The sequence below is a fragment of the Leptopilina heterotoma genome, unplaced genomic scaffold (assembly GCF_015476425.1).
Source record: "Leptopilina heterotoma isolate Lh14 unplaced genomic scaffold, ASM1547642v1 Lhet_312, whole genome shotgun sequence".
NCBI lineage: Eukaryota > Metazoa > Arthropoda > Insecta > Hymenoptera > Figitidae > Leptopilina > Leptopilina heterotoma.
The window spans coordinates 97,961-113,683 of record NW_025111013.1 but is presented as its reverse complement, the minus strand read 5'-3'; the positions used below and the strand labels follow the sequence as shown (position 1 = coordinate 113,683).

Below are 15,723 nucleotides of genomic sequence, written 5' to 3'. Positions count from 1 at the left end.
TTAAATAGGAAATAATAATTTATATATTTTTTTTTTAAATTAATATTTTATTATTTTTTAATAATAATTAAATTTAAATTTCATTTTATTAAATAATAAATTTCATTTGAATGATAAATTTTGGAAATTTTAAAGAAAATAATTTTAATTAGAGCGAAAAATTCATTACTTTTACTGATAATAATAATTTAAAAATTTGAATTTACATTTTTATAAAATATTTTGAAATTTCCTGAAAATTTCTACATTTTCATTTTGAATTTAATTTTAAATTTCAAAATTTTGATAAAATTATGAAATTTTTTGAAGAAGGTTTTAAATATAAAAAAAAAATTAATAATAAAAATAAAAAAAAATAATAATAAAAGTGCATAAAAACGAGAATTATTTGTTGTATGAAAATCTTTATTATCTAAAATCAATATTAGTCGATAATTCGATATTACTTTCATTCGATTATAATCAGCAGAGCACTTTTATTTTTCATACTTCTATATACCGTGAATAATGATATCAACAACTGAAAGTTTATTATCAATCACGATCTACAAAATATTTTTCTTAAAACTACTTTTTTTTCGTTATGTTTTTTTTTACTCCAATTTATCGAATTTTTTTTAAATATCACAATATTTTTCCTCTATACAAAAAATTGAAATTTTCTCGACAAATCACTGATTCTATAGTAGGTACACATTGTAGAAAAAATTGACTATCATTTTGACAATTATATGTATAGAATTGAAATTGAAAATTCGAAAAAAAGAAATTTTTCTTTAAACAATTTTTTCAATGTGAATATTTTGTTTTTAATTTTTCAAACTCGAAGAAATTTTTTACATTGTAATACTGATAAATGTACAGTCTATTGAGAAAGCAAAAAATAAAAAAATATGACAGTGTTAATCGAACAGCAGCCAATTATGTCATGGTCGTTGTTTACTTTTGTAATTTTATTACAAAAGTTTCATTCTTCAGATTTTATGGAGAAATCGCCATTGATTTTCAGTTATTCATAGAAATGTAGAAAAAATTTTAAAATTCGGTTATTTTTAATTTTTTTATTATGAATAGTGTTTGTAAATTAAAAAATAACAAATCGGAACTAGTCGATTTTTAATTTTAGAAAAACTTCGAAATCACCAGTTTATTCTGGTCTGAACTGCTGTCACGACGTTGCGAAAATGATTTTTAGACGATATTTGTAGTGGTCGAGTTGGTAAAGTGACTGACAGTGGATCTCAGCGTCAGGGGTTCGAATCTTCCTGGCGCTCTGAATTTTGTGTCGACGCTGAGCATCCAAAACTTTTTTTCGCGAAAAGAAAAAAATTAAACCTTTCTTTTTAGGTGATTTTAGATTAAAAGAGTAGTTAAAAGAATTTTTAATTTAAGGCAAAAGTGTGAAAAGAATTTTTATTTTAGGTTAAAATATTCAAAATAATTTTTTATTTTAGGTTAAAAGATCTAAAAGAATTTTTTTTTAGGTTAAAAATGTGAAAAGAATTTTTTTTCGCAAACAGAAAAAATCGAACCACTTTTTCGGTTGATTTCAGGTTAAAAAAATTAAAAAGAATTTTAAATTTAGGTTGAAAGGTTTAAAACAATTTTTATTTTAGGTTAAAAGATCTAAAAGAATTTTTATTTTAGGTTAAAAATGTAAAAAGAATTTTTTTTCGCAAAAAGAAAAAATTGAACAACTTTTTTTGTCGTAGCGTCAGAATTTTTTTTTAAAGGTTTTGAAGTTTAATCATAAAAACGTGACTAATTTTCTTTCTTTTATTCCCCCAGGGAGTTAAAAACTTCTCTTGAATACTTTTTGACCCTAAAAGCCTCGAAAAATTGCCATATTCTCCAATTTTGAGGAAAAAAAGACTTTGGGGTTTTTAGTGCCAAAAACGTTACTAATTTTCCTTTTTTTATTTCCCTAGGGAGTTGAAAACTTCTTTTGAATACTTTTTTACCCTACAATCCTTGAAAAATTGCAGGTTCTTCAAGTTTGAAGAAGAAAAAACCGTTTTTTGACGCTCGACGTCGACGCCAACTTCAGGGACCTCTTAATTTTGAAACCCCGAGAGGAACTTTCAGTGACTTTACCAACTGAACCCAAAAATCTTATTCACTTCTTCAAGATCCGTTAGCATTTTCATTTCGAAAACGATTGTTTATTATGCTTCATCACTTTTTATTCCACCAGGTTAAAAATAGCAGAAACTGTTCGTAGTCATCCAGCGGAATCCAAATGGAGAACTTAAAAGACTTTTTCCAGACTTTTGAAGACTTTTTAAAGACTTTTTAAAGACCTTAAAGACTTTAAAACACTTTTGAAGACTTAAAGACTTTAAAACACTTTTGAAGACTTAAAGACTTTAAAACACTTTTGAAGGCTTAAAGACTTTAAAACACTTTTGAAGACTTAAAGACTTTAAAACACTTTTGAAGGCTTAAAGACTTTAAAACACTTTTGAAGACTTAAAGACTTCTTCTCTTCAAAGACCCCCAATGGCAGTAGTTTTGTTTAGACATTAAATTTTCGGTCACTTTCATCCACTAAAATTCCACTCCTCTACTGTATGCAATTACTCCAGAACCAATGAGAACCTGGACACAGATCAACGTCAAGATTCTCCTTCGCCAGAGCATTTCGCAGCATCCTCACTCCATCACAATCTAGGCCCCAATTGGTGAGATTTCCAATCTTCTTCAATTTACGACAGCTCTTGAACATGTTCAGGACCATCGTCGCGGAGACTTTGCTCGCCTCGTAAATGTAGAAACACGTCAGATTCTGTACAAGACTCTTCGACTCTTGGCTCTTTTTTTCGAGCAGCTTTTCGATATGCTCGTCGGAGAGATCGAAGCAACTGTGAACATGAAGAGCGTTCAGTTCAGGAGCCAGCGATAAGAGTTTTAGAATTGTTGCCGCACTGCAGCTTCTACCGAGTTGGACTTTTTGGAGATTTCTCAAAGGCTGGGGATCGGCACCCTCGGACCAGATCACATTACAACCGTCTTTGGTCAATGTTCGGAGATTGGGACAACTGGTGAAAATTTCCTTTAGGTCGAGATCTATGGGTTGTTCGCTTTGGGTTAGGCGAATGTCGAGTTTTCGGAGATTGGATCCGTGGGTGGTGAGATAGTGATAGAAGCCGGTGAGCCATTCCTTTTGTGGGGGGACGCCGTGAATGCTGAGTGAGGTGACGAAGGGGAAGAGTCTTAGGGCTTCGGGTGGATGATGAGGTTCGGATATGTGGAGGCGTTCGACTAGGGGACAGGCTTGGGCTAGGAGTTCGAGCCTTGAGGGAGTGGTTCGGGAACTTCGGGCTTGGGTTAGTTTGAAGGGGGTTTTTAGGTTTATGACATTGCGGTTCATTATTTCGACTACACGACCCATGTGGTTGTAGTCGGCGAGGGATTCGAGACGGGGAACGTGTTCGAGGGCGAGGAGGACGCCGGCGCTGGTCACTCCGGTGTTGGCGACGTTCAGCACTCGAAGGGTGTCGCAGAGGAAGTTCCGACGATCGTAATACTCCAGGAGGATCTGCTTGTCCTTTTTGTCGCGTCGGGAGTTTTTTAGTTTGGATATTAGGGTCTTGAGTTTGGACCAACTTGTGGTGTCTCTGGTTGTTAGGTCTGGGAGTTTGTCGCGGAATTCGACTTGGAGGAGGAGTTGCTTTAGGCCGGTGTCGGTTACTTGGCGGGAGCAGGCGACGTCGAGGACGACGAGTTTCGGGCAGGCTTTGCCTACTACTTGGAGAACGGCGTCGCTGGCGATGTTGCGGAGGGTTAGGCTTTGGAGGTTCTTCATGCTGACGAGAGATGTGCGGAGGAGTTTGCAGTCGAGGCGAAGAAGGGCTGATCGGGCGAGTTCTAGGGACTCGAGGCCGATTCCTTCGGTTGCTAGGAGTTTGAGGAGGGATGTTTGGTGACTGCAGCCGTAGTAGCAGCAGAGATTGACTTTGATTCGTTTGATGTCGTGACCTAGGAGGAGGGCGTGAAGGTAGAGTGGAGCTGGTCCGGAGATTAGGGTTGAGCCATCAGTGGAGGGTCCATCCAACATTCGGGAGGTTTCGTTTATGACTCGGGAACGAAGCTGAGCTGGCAGAGCGTTAACGTAGTAAGGCCTGATATTCTGCTTGGCGTAGACGAGGACCTGAGCGGCTGGCGATTCTTGTGATAGTTGCTGTAGACGTCGGCACGTCCCGTCGAGTTGTTGGCACACACGCCCCAAACTAAGGTCTACCAGAGACTTAGGCTGACGGTGGCCAGGCATCTTCTCTTGTTCATCAACTGAAAAAGGAAAAATTGTTTATTAAATATTTCTTTATTTAAAGTTCGTTGGTAGTAAGTAATCAACAGTTAACTTCAAAATCAGAACAAAACAGTGTTGTCCATCTCATAGTTTGTGTAGGGACCCCTAACTGCGGATGACGAAGATTTTGGCCGTCAAATATTCGTCATCGCTGTTAAGGGGTTAATAATAATTAATAATAAATAAAAAATAATTACTAAATAAGTAAAAATTGTGAACAGAAATAAAAAATGTTGCATGTTTAAAAGAATTAAAAAAATTCGTAGTGATTAGGAAAGTCTTGCAGCATAAAATAGTATAAAGTTTGTTAGGAGAAATAAGTATTTGAATTCTAATGGTGCTGTCTTTCTTGCTCCTGTACGTTGCCATGGAGACGGTGGCGACACGCCCCTTTGGTCCGTGCTCGGTTACCATGGCAACGTATTAGAGTAATAGAGACAACTACTGCGCATCTAGTATTACTTTCTTTGTTTTACTCGCATCTAGTAAATTCTTTTCAGACTTTCGGTATTATTATTATTAGATAAATATTCGTTTACAAAAACTTTTACTAAATTGTCATCTCAATTAAGTATTAAATTAAAATATAATAATACAATAATATAAATTATTAAATAAATGTAAATAAAAAAAACAAATGTTAATATTTAGCAAATAAAATATTAACTCTGGCGTTTTGCCAGAGTTAAGATTTTATTTGCTAAATATTTTTTCTTCATTAATATATAAAAAGTTGAAGAAAGTAAAAATAAACTAAATAGTTAATAATTATTATTAAATTAATAAGTAATAAATAATTATTATTAAATTAATAACAACTAATTATTATTATTAAATTAATAACTAATTATTATTATTCAGTTTAAAATAAAAAGAACTGTTCTGAGAGGAAAAAAAATCATCATTATCTATAATAATTCCAAATTTCGTAAAAATTGTCACGAAAATGCAGTTAAATTTAATTTTCGTTTCCCAAGTTAATTTTCATTTAGTTTTTTTCCACAATTTTCCATTATCTTGAATTTATTTAAATTTTTCTTCTTCCTTTTTTTCCTAATCAAAAATGTTCTTCGTTATATTATAGAGATAGCAGGAAAATATATCAACTGATAATAATTAACTGTGCACGTTATTTTTTTTGTTATCAAAAACGAAAAAGAAAAATGAACATTTATTAAAAGTTGGTAATTAAAAGAAACTATTATTAGAAATATATTATTTTTTTCGTTTTTCTTTTTCTTTTTTTTTTTTGTTGAAAATGAATAATAATAATATAACAAAAATATTGTCTCGTCATGAAAGGGGGACAAAAAAATTGGAAAACATTTATATTGCTAGAGTGTAAATCTCTCCTTTTTCATAATTTAATTACATTGTTTGAAAAAAATTACTTTGCTTGGAAAACTCATCTTTCAGATTTTTATTAACTGGTTATCAACAATGACAAAGTGTCAGTTTTTTTTTTTGATAAATGGCAATTTTACGCTGTTTTTTTTTCTTTTTGCTTTTTTAGTTAAAATGAATAATTAATTTCTATTTTAAATATTGAAGTTGCGCTGAGAGAAATGTTTTTGTATTTTTTATAATTACTTAATTCTCTTTTCGTTGATTAATTTTTTTTATGTTACTAGTTCATTAATGAATTATTCTTTTGTTTTTTTCAAATGGAATAATTGTTTAAATGAGGGAATTAATAAACTAATTAATTAGTGGATTGACAAAATAAATTCATTCTAGTAATTAAAAAGTTATTTAATTAAAGAGAGTGTGTAAATTATTAATAATTAAGTAATAATAGTAAAAATAATATTTTTTTTTATTATTTATAATCACTTATTATTTTATTATTTATTATTTATTATTTATTGTTTATTATTTATTATTTATTATTACTCTTTTATCATTTGTTATTAACTTTTTTTGATTTATTATTACTGTTTTTAATAATTTTTACGCGTGTAAAAAATTAACCCACGAGAAATTCAACAATTAAGTGAATTTTTCGTGGATTAATTTTTTACACGCGTTTGTTGAGATTTTAAATTGAAACTGAGGCGTTTTCTTGTAAAAAAAATACCTTGACATTTAAAAAAGTAACGATGACATAATTTGAATGGTTCTTTGGCCTCTCGCACCTGACAGAATTCATCAGCAAAAAAATATTTCTGAATTAAATTTATTTTATATAAGTTTTGCAAAGAAAAAAGGACAGGAAACGTTCTCTTTTCTAATTAAGTTGATTAGTGTGACTAAATAGTAAAAACGAAATATTTTTTTAAAGACAAAAATTAATTACTCTTTTTTTTTATTAAAGTTTTAGTATCCAAAAAAGAAAATTTTATTGTATTTCAAAAAAAGGGGATTTTTTTTTAATTAGAAAAATTATAAAAATTTACAGAAAGATTAAATTGATTCTAGTAATCAATTTTAATCAGTTTTAATCAATTTTAATCGATTTTAGTCGATTTTATCCTTTCTCAGGATTTACTTTGCTTTTTTGCATATTTTCTATAATGTATGTAAAAGAGGAAGTGAATCTTGCTTTTTTTTCCTGTCGAATATTCTTTTTTTAGAATCAATTTTTTTATTTCAAAAGAATCAATTTTTTTTATAAGCAATATGATGATTTTTTTTCCCTCTCAAACAAGATCACATATCTAAAAAGTGTTATTGCGTGTTAACAAAACAAAAAAAATGATTTATTCTCGTTGTCCAACTATTGCGACTCAATGTTAAAAATACTGTTTATCGAAACATTTTAGTCGCGAGTCAATACGATTTTTTTTTGTCAAACTTCAAATGTTTTTTTTTTTTTTTTTAAATTGTTGAATAAAAGAAATTTTTTTTTCCTTCTTGGCTTAAATTTATGAAATTGAATAGAAAAAATCATTCGAGAAATTTAAATTTAGGAAAATTTTTCTCTATAGATTTGAGGAATTGAATGCGAAAAATGAAGTCAGTAAACAAGTATGATAAGTTTAATATTGACGTATCACATTGACATAATAATATACAAATGCTTAAGCAAATTAAGTCCCTTGTATATGGATGAAAGACGCAGTTAACTTACATATTTATTGGCCTATTTGTCGTTTTTTTTTGCATACATAACTTATGTAAAAAAAAATGACAAATTATTGAACAAAATTTTTTTTCTTTTTAAATTCATTTTCATCAATATTACTAGACTTTAATCAAAAAAAATTCCGTCGAATAATTTTTTTCTCTTTTTGAAAAAAATTATTTTTTGCTCCTTTTTGTAAATTTTTGCATTTTCGGTAAAAAAAAAGAAGAAAGTAATTTTTTTTCTCGGCCACAAACAATGAATGAAAATAATTAATGTTTTGTATTAGTTTATTACACGCGATGAGGGCATCGTTTCAACTCCCGAGTGGAATAAACATCGTTAAAGAGATAACCCCCTCGTTGACTGTGAATGCGACTGACTCCAATATACATATTATACAGTATCAGTGAATTATAATTATGCTTTATTCTTAATTAAGAAAAGACTTGAATTTTATGACTCTTGATTAGGTAAATGAGGATCGAGGGGAGAAATGAGTATTAATTTATTTTTTTTTTCCACCCTTTTTTGCTCTATTTTCACTTTTGCCAAAATTAAGTATTATTTATTTTTTACACGCAAAAAATTTCAATTTTCATTAAATTTTTTTTAAAATTTATGATCTATTTCGTATTTATCTAAATTTTCCTGATGATTTTCAAAAAAAACGTTTTTAACATTTTCCTTTAATTCTAATTTTGAAAATAGTCGCAAAAATCGTATTAATTCGAAAATCAGTCAAAAAAATTGAAAATAGTCGCATTTTATGAAAATAAATTGAAAAAAGACGCATTTTAAAAAAAAAATAGTGGCAAAAAGTCGAAAAAATAAGATAAATTACCCAAGGCGTGAAAATAAAATAAAATAAAATTATTACCGCGATAATAAATATTAAAAGAAAATAAACACGGTTTGCAGCCGTTAGAGAGAGAATCGAAGACAGTTAGCCGACTTTTCTTTTGATTCTCTTTCTGTCGGAATCTCGCTCACTTTCTCTTTATATAATTTATGTCATCTTATAACCGACAAAGAGTTTTATACACTTGTGTGTCAATATGTATATGACTCGACAATTTGAGGACGATAAAAAAATGACAATATAATGGAAAATAGAAAGGAATGCGCGATACATTTTCGCATAGTGTGTATAATTATTTTTTCTTTCTTTCTTTTTCTCCTTCCACAATTTTTTTTCCAGAGAAAACATATTTTTCTTTATTTTAATTTTTTCTCTCTTCTATTTCTATTTAAGTAATATTTTTATTTTATTTTATAATAATTGATAATAAATGATTAATTTAATTTAATAATATTAAATTCTTTTTTTTCTCTTTTCTATTTCTCCCTTTACTAAAGTGGAGAAAAAATAGAAAATAGAAATAAAAAAAAATATTTGAGAGAGAAAAAGAAAGAAAGAAAAAATAATTATAAAAAAATAAAAAATTTACAGTGAATATGACAATTTATACAGAAAATATAAATTTATTATACTCTATCGAAGGAAAATCTCTTTCTTTCCTTCGACTTTTATTTTTCACGTTCGGGGACAACTATCACCGGTGTGCGTGCCACTTTAGACGGCTTGGCGGCGCGATATTTTTTTAATAGTTTTAATCATCTCTTTGTAAAATGCTCTTATTACTCATGTACGCTAATTACCTTTTTCTTATATATTTCCCCGTTTCTTTTCTTTTCTGAATAATGAAAAAAAAAGAATTAACAGTTATTCTTTATTTGTTTAAAAAAAAGAAAAATTCTTTTGTACAGTTATAATTACTTTTTTTTACATATTTGTATCTTTAAAAATTGTTATAATCACAATTATGTTTTTGAATTCCAAGACAACATTTTTTTCGTGTTTTCAATGCGATGGAAAAAGGAAAACATTATTTGATAATTGAAAAATTGTTCTGAACAGTTTTTCTTAATTTTTGCATTTTTTTTTTGGGTATTTTTCAATAATTGGTTGTTTTCAATAAATTGGTAATTTTCAATTATTAATTTTCTATTGGTAATTTTCAATTAGTAATTTTCTATTATTAATTTTCAATTATTAATTTTCAATTGAGAATTTTTAATCGGTAATTTTCAATTGGTATTTTGCAATTATTAATTTTCAATTGGTAATTTTCTATTATTAATTTTCAATTATTAATTTTTAATTGTGAATTTTCAACTATTAATTTTCAATTGGGAATTTTCAATTGGTATTTTGCAATTATTAATTTTCAATTGGTAATTTTCTATTATTAATTTTCAATTATTAATTTTTAATTGTGAATTTTCAATTATTCATTTTTAATTGAGAATTTTAAATTATTAATTTTCGATTAATAATTTTCAATTAGTAATTTAAAAAAAAATAAATAAATAAATTTTATTCTATCGTTTTTCTGTGGATAATATTCGACACTTGGAATTCAAAGGCAAATATTTATACAATTTTTTTACTTTCTCGAATTTTATTTTTTAACCGCAATTTTTAAACAATCTGGTTCTTTAAATTCACTGTAAAATTATTTTCACACTGAAACTTTTATTCTTTATACTTTTATAACATTCCATTAATATTGTTTTCAAGCCAGTTTTTTTGTGGTACAAAAACAACCCCACAAAATTGAATAACTTGTCACTCAATTATTGTCACTTTTGCATTTTTTTTCGTTGTTTCATTCACAAAATTTTTATTCCGCTTTTTTTAAATCGATTTTTCACTCACTTTTTATTGTTATTTTATTGTTATTATTTATTTATTTATTATTATTTTATATTTGTTTTTTATTATTATTATTTTGTAAAATTATTATAATTATTATTTATTTACTATTTATTTTTTATTATTCCTATTATTTAATTTTTCAATTAATATTTCGTTCTTTAAACAATTTTATAATTATTCGCTTTTTATTATTTCAATTAATTATTTTGCACATTTTTTGGAAAAATTAGTTTTCAAGTTAATTTTTATCATTCAGTCCTTTCGTTTATTCATTGAATAATTATTTTATTTTTTTATTTAATAATTATTGTTTACTATTTATTTAATATTTTTTTATTTTTTTTATTTTTTAATCAATTGTTCGTTTTAACCGCTAAACCGAAAAACTAATCAACAGAGAATATTAAATTTTGATGGAAAAATTAAAAAAAAATGTAATAATTATTTTTAAAGGTTATTTTAATTCAATTTTTGTAAATCAATTTTTTTCCTCGTTGTTTGTTTACGGCTTTATATACTTGAATTGAAAAAAAAAAAAAAATTGACTTCAAGGGAGAGTGAGAGAGAGAAAAAAAATTCGCGCGGCCTACCTTGAAACAAGCAAGTCCCCTACGGGTGTCTCCTGAGCGGCAGCTCGTGCTAGACTGGCACTGGCTTTCAACATTGAAAATTGTAAACGTCTGGTGTTCGCGACCTCGCCATCCTCATCTCACCCACCACACGACACGACGCAAACCTTATTTCTCTTCTCCTCGAATTATTTATTCTTTCTAACATCTTCTCTCTTCATTCCTAAAATACTATGAGAGAATTTTTTTTTATTTATTTAAATGACCCGCGACAATGCCCTCTCAAAAAACTCAACACTCTCTGTTATACACCGGCATCCAATTACCCGCCTCGGCAAATATTTCGGTGTAAATATATATTTACATTCAGGAAAAAAATTTTTTTTTTATGTATTTTTAGAGAAAAATTCTTTCAACTCTCCAATTACTATTATTATTTCAACTATTTTACTATTTTAAAATTATTTTAATTATTATTTAAATATTTTAGCAAAATATTTCATAGTTTAGTAACTATTTAGTGAAGAAATTAATTCTAAGGCTAAAAATTAGCCTGAAAAGAAATTCTCCACCTGAGAACGCCAAGGTCACCGCTAGATGGCGTCTAGCCACCTAGTGGTGACCTTGGCGTTCTCAGGTGGGGAAATTAAACCACAATTTTTTCAAAACAATTTTCTTCCCAATTATAAAATGTTATTGTGAGAATAATTAATTTTTATTTCAGTAAAAACTTTGATTTTTTAATTTTCTATAATAAAGTACAAAAAGATATTTTAGAAAAATTTCTTACTGTATCAGAAAATAATAAAATAATTAATAATACAATAAATAATAGAAATATTAGTGTTAAAATAAATAAAAAAAATACTAATGTTAAAATAAATAAAAAAAAATATATTAATGTTAAAATAAAAAAAAATATTATTGTAAAAATAAATAAAAAAAAAATCAGAAAACTAAAAAGAAAATAATATAAAAATAATAAAAAACATTTAGAGAAGAAAAGATTCCCTTAAAAAATTATTTAAGCGCATTTTTTCTTCATATAAAAAGAACTTAAAGGAATCAAATTTTCAGTCACGAATCTTTAAGGCCATCTGAATTGTTTATAGCGTCCCTCAGAATCAAAGAATAAAATTAACCGGTCATCATCTGCTATAAATTTGCAAATCGGAATCAAATTATTGTCATTGATATTTTTGTCAAAAATCGTCACGCATTCGATTTTCATTTCTATTATTATCTAGAAAAAAAATTCTTTTTCTAGTGAATTATAATTAAAAATACAAATATTCCGTCTATAAATAAATAAGTAAATAAATATTAAAATTTGTTTTTTTTTGTTTTAGTATTATTATTATTTTTTTTTATCACTGAGGGTCGGGAGGGATCGAACCACTGACCCTCAGTTCCATTCACTAGCTCACGTGCCTTAACGACTATGGCCATCGTCTCATTTAAAATATTAAAATTATAAAATATTAAAATAGTAAAATTGTAAATGACTAAAATATTAGAATATTAAAATAGTAAAACAGTAAAACAGTGAAATAGTAAAATACTAAAAGATTAAAATATTAAAATAGTAAAATAGTAAAATAGTAAAATATTAAAATAGTAAAATAGTAAATTACTAAAATATTAAAATAGTAAAATAGTAAAATAGTACAATATTAAAAAAAATATTTAAATATTTAAATATTAAAAATTTTAATTTTCTCCAGATTTTCACATAAAAAATCCTTTTTCGTCGAAAGAGAAAAAATAAATAAATAAAAAATATCTCGTAAATTGTAATAATAATTGATATAATGAATGTTTCCTGTTCATAAAGATGAGTTTATCTCTCTTATGACTTTAATAATGCACACGATGAGGAAGAGTAAAATTAATGAAACGAGAACAAATTGAAATAAAAAGAAAAGAAAAGAAAGAGTTTCCAAGCAATAATTGTTATGATAGAATTAAATTTTTTTTTGCGAAATCCACAAATTTTTCTTTTTTTCATTCATTCATTCAAAAATCAGAGTTTATGAAGTGTAATTCTATATAGTTGTTCTCATTTTCCATTTTCATAAATATATACATCTAAAACTGACTATATCCTAAAAGTTTGCTTTTATATTATAAAGTTTTGAAAGTAAAGCTTCATAGGAAGATAATTTTAATGAAGAAATATTAATTTACACAATAAACTTCCATTTTAGATGAGCAAAAAATATTCAATGCGTTGTTATTTATATTTTTATATTCTGTTGTGGAAAAATTATGTACTGAAAAATATTTATTATTATTAATATTATTTCCATAAAAAATATTCACTTTTTTCATAATCTGGTAAAAACAATAATTTCAAATTTTTTTAAAATTCAATTATTTTCCAGATTTTTTGTTAGAATTCTTTCAAAAAAAAACAATTATATTTAATAATAATTTTTAAAAATAAAATTCATTAATTTTTATAAGGATTTTATCAAAATTTTTGAAAATAATTAAATTCTTCCAACGGATTTTTAAAAAATTTTGAAAAATAATTGAATTCCTAAGAACAATTTTATAACTTATAAATATAGTTGAATTTTTGCGAAGAATTTTAAAAAATTTATTCAAATAATTTAATTATTGTAAAAATTTTCTTATTTCTGAAAATATTTGAATTTTAGAGAAGAATTTTAATAACTAATGAAAATAATTGAATTTTTGCAAAGACTTTAGTTAACATTTTTTAAAACAATTAAATTTCTTAGAAGTTTTATGAAAATTGTTAATAATTGAATTTTTTTTAGAAAATTATATTAAAATTTTCGAAAATAATTGAATTTTTGCGAACGAAATTTAGTATTTATTAAAGTTATTAAATTTTTGCGAAGAATTTTGTTAAAATTTTTGAAAAATAATTGAAATTCGGCGAACAATTTTATTATTTGTGAAAATAATTGAATTTCTAAGAAAAATTTTATTAAAATTTATTGAAATAATTAAATTCCTGTGAAAATTTTCTTATTTCTGAAAATAATTAAATTTTAGAGAAGAATTTTATTATTTTCGAAAATAATTGAATTTTTGCAAATGAATTTAGTTAAAATTTTTAAAAACAATTGGATTTTTTAGAGAATTATTTTAAAATTTTGGAAAATAATTGAATTTTTGCGAACGAAATTTATAAAAATTTTTAAAAATAATTGAATTTCCGTGAAAACTTTATTTATGAAAATAATTGAATTTCTGAGAAGAATTTTATCAAAATTTATTCAAATAATTGAATTTTTGAAACGAATTTAGTGAAAATTTTTAAAAACAATTAAATTTCTTGGAAGAATTTAATAAAAGTTTTCTGTAAATTGTTTAATAATTAAATTTTTTTTAGATAATTCTATTAAAAATTTGGAAAATAATTGAATTTTTAAGAACGGAATTTAGTATTTATTAAAGTTAATTGAATTTTTGGGAAGAATTTTATTAAAATTATGAAAATTAATTGAATTTTTGAGAACAATTTTATTATTTATCAAAATAGTTGATTTTTGCGAAGAATTTTGTTAAAATTTTTGAAAAATAATTAAATTTCTGCGAACAATTTTATTATTTCTAAAAATAATTGAATTTCTAAGAAGAATTTTATAAAAATTTATCTAAATAATTGAATTCCCATGAAAATTTTTTTAATTCTGAAAGTAATTGAATTTTAGAGAAGTATTTTAGAATTTTCGAAAACAATTGAATTTTTGCAAAGAATTTAGTTAAAATTTTTAAAAACAATTAAATTTCTTAGAAGAATTTTATAAAAATTTTATGGAAATTTTTATTAATTGAATTAAAATTTTTAAAAATAATTGAAGTTATGTGAAAACGTTATTTATGAAAATAATTGAATTTCTGAGAAGAATTTCATCAAAATTTATTCAAATAATTGAATTCCCTTTGAAAACTTTATTATTTTTGAAAATGATTGAATTTCAGAGCAGAATTTTATTTTTTATAAAAACAATTGAATTTATGCGAAATTTTTTTAATATTTTTGAAAATAATTGAATTTTTTATTAAAAATTTTGAAAATAATTGAATATTTTGTTAAAAGTTTTAAAAATAATTGAATTTTTTGTTAAAAAGTTTGAAAATAATTAATTTTTTATTAAAAATTTTGAAAATAATTGAATTTTTTATTAATTTATTAATTTTTAATAATTATTTATTAATTTTGAAAATACTTAAATTTCTTTTAGGATAAAAATTAAACTTGTATATTGAAAATAGATGAATTCTAATAAAAAAACAAATATTTACAAAAAAATAATTTAAGTGCTACTGGCAAAAAATAAGGTGCAAATTAATATATAAAGAAAAAAAGAAGGCTTTTTTGGTGAGAGGAAACGTCAATTTTAATCATTTCCGTTAATTTGGCCTGCAAGTTCATTTACATCCACTAATTCATGATTCGAAATAGCGACAATCGAAAATTCAAACAGAGTATTACAAACAGTGGCATTGTGCCAAATTTTAATAATTGCATGACGTCGCGGTCAAATAGTGTCATTAACCGGATAAAAATTCTCCTCGAGAAAAAATTTCACGGCTAACAAAATATTTGTAATTTTTCTTCTTTTTATCGGAATTCCCAATCGCTTCTTCGGATGTTTTCAATGTATCATAGTAATAATATAATAATATTCTTAATATAAAAAAAAAATATTTCTAAAATGTATGAATTTAGTACAAGTAATTATATTTAATAATTATATATGTCAACAACAAATAAAAATTAATAGAAATTTTTTTATTAAAAATTTTCATTTTTTAATTAAAAAATATTTGATTTAAAAATTAACTAAAATTCAAAAAATAAAATAAATTTCATTAATAAAATTATTAAAATTCCAATATTTAATAAATATGTGTGAGATGATTCGACAATTAGTCACCTCAGCTAATTAATTAACTGTAATAAAATTCCATGATCAGCTATATAACTAAATTATAATTAATCACATAAAACGAAATTAAAAAAATGCAATTGGAATTTTTTTGAATCAACGAGATAAACCGGTTAATTTTGTTTTTT

At 25.3% G+C, this 15,723-nt stretch overlaps 2 protein-coding genes across 2 annotated transcripts in view; one reads left to right on the top strand and one right to left on the bottom strand.

Moving 5' to 3' along the window:
- LOC122504719 (tubulin polyglutamylase TTLL5) overlaps positions 1 to 15,723 on the top strand; it is a 58,745-nt gene that overhangs the window by 19,989 nt on the left and 23,033 nt on the right. The window lies entirely within an intron of this gene.
- LOC122504722 lies at positions 1,047 to 10,829 on the bottom strand. Its single transcript, XM_043615937.1, has 2 exons — positions 10,686 to 10,829; positions 1,047 to 4,287 (listed from the first exon to the last, which is right to left on the bottom strand). The coding sequence occupies exon 2, from the start codon at positions 4,268 to 4,270 to the stop codon at positions 2,564 to 2,566; it is 1,707 nt and encodes a 568-aa protein (XP_043471872.1). The 5' UTR covers positions 4,271 to 4,287; positions 10,686 to 10,829; the 3' UTR covers positions 1,047 to 2,563.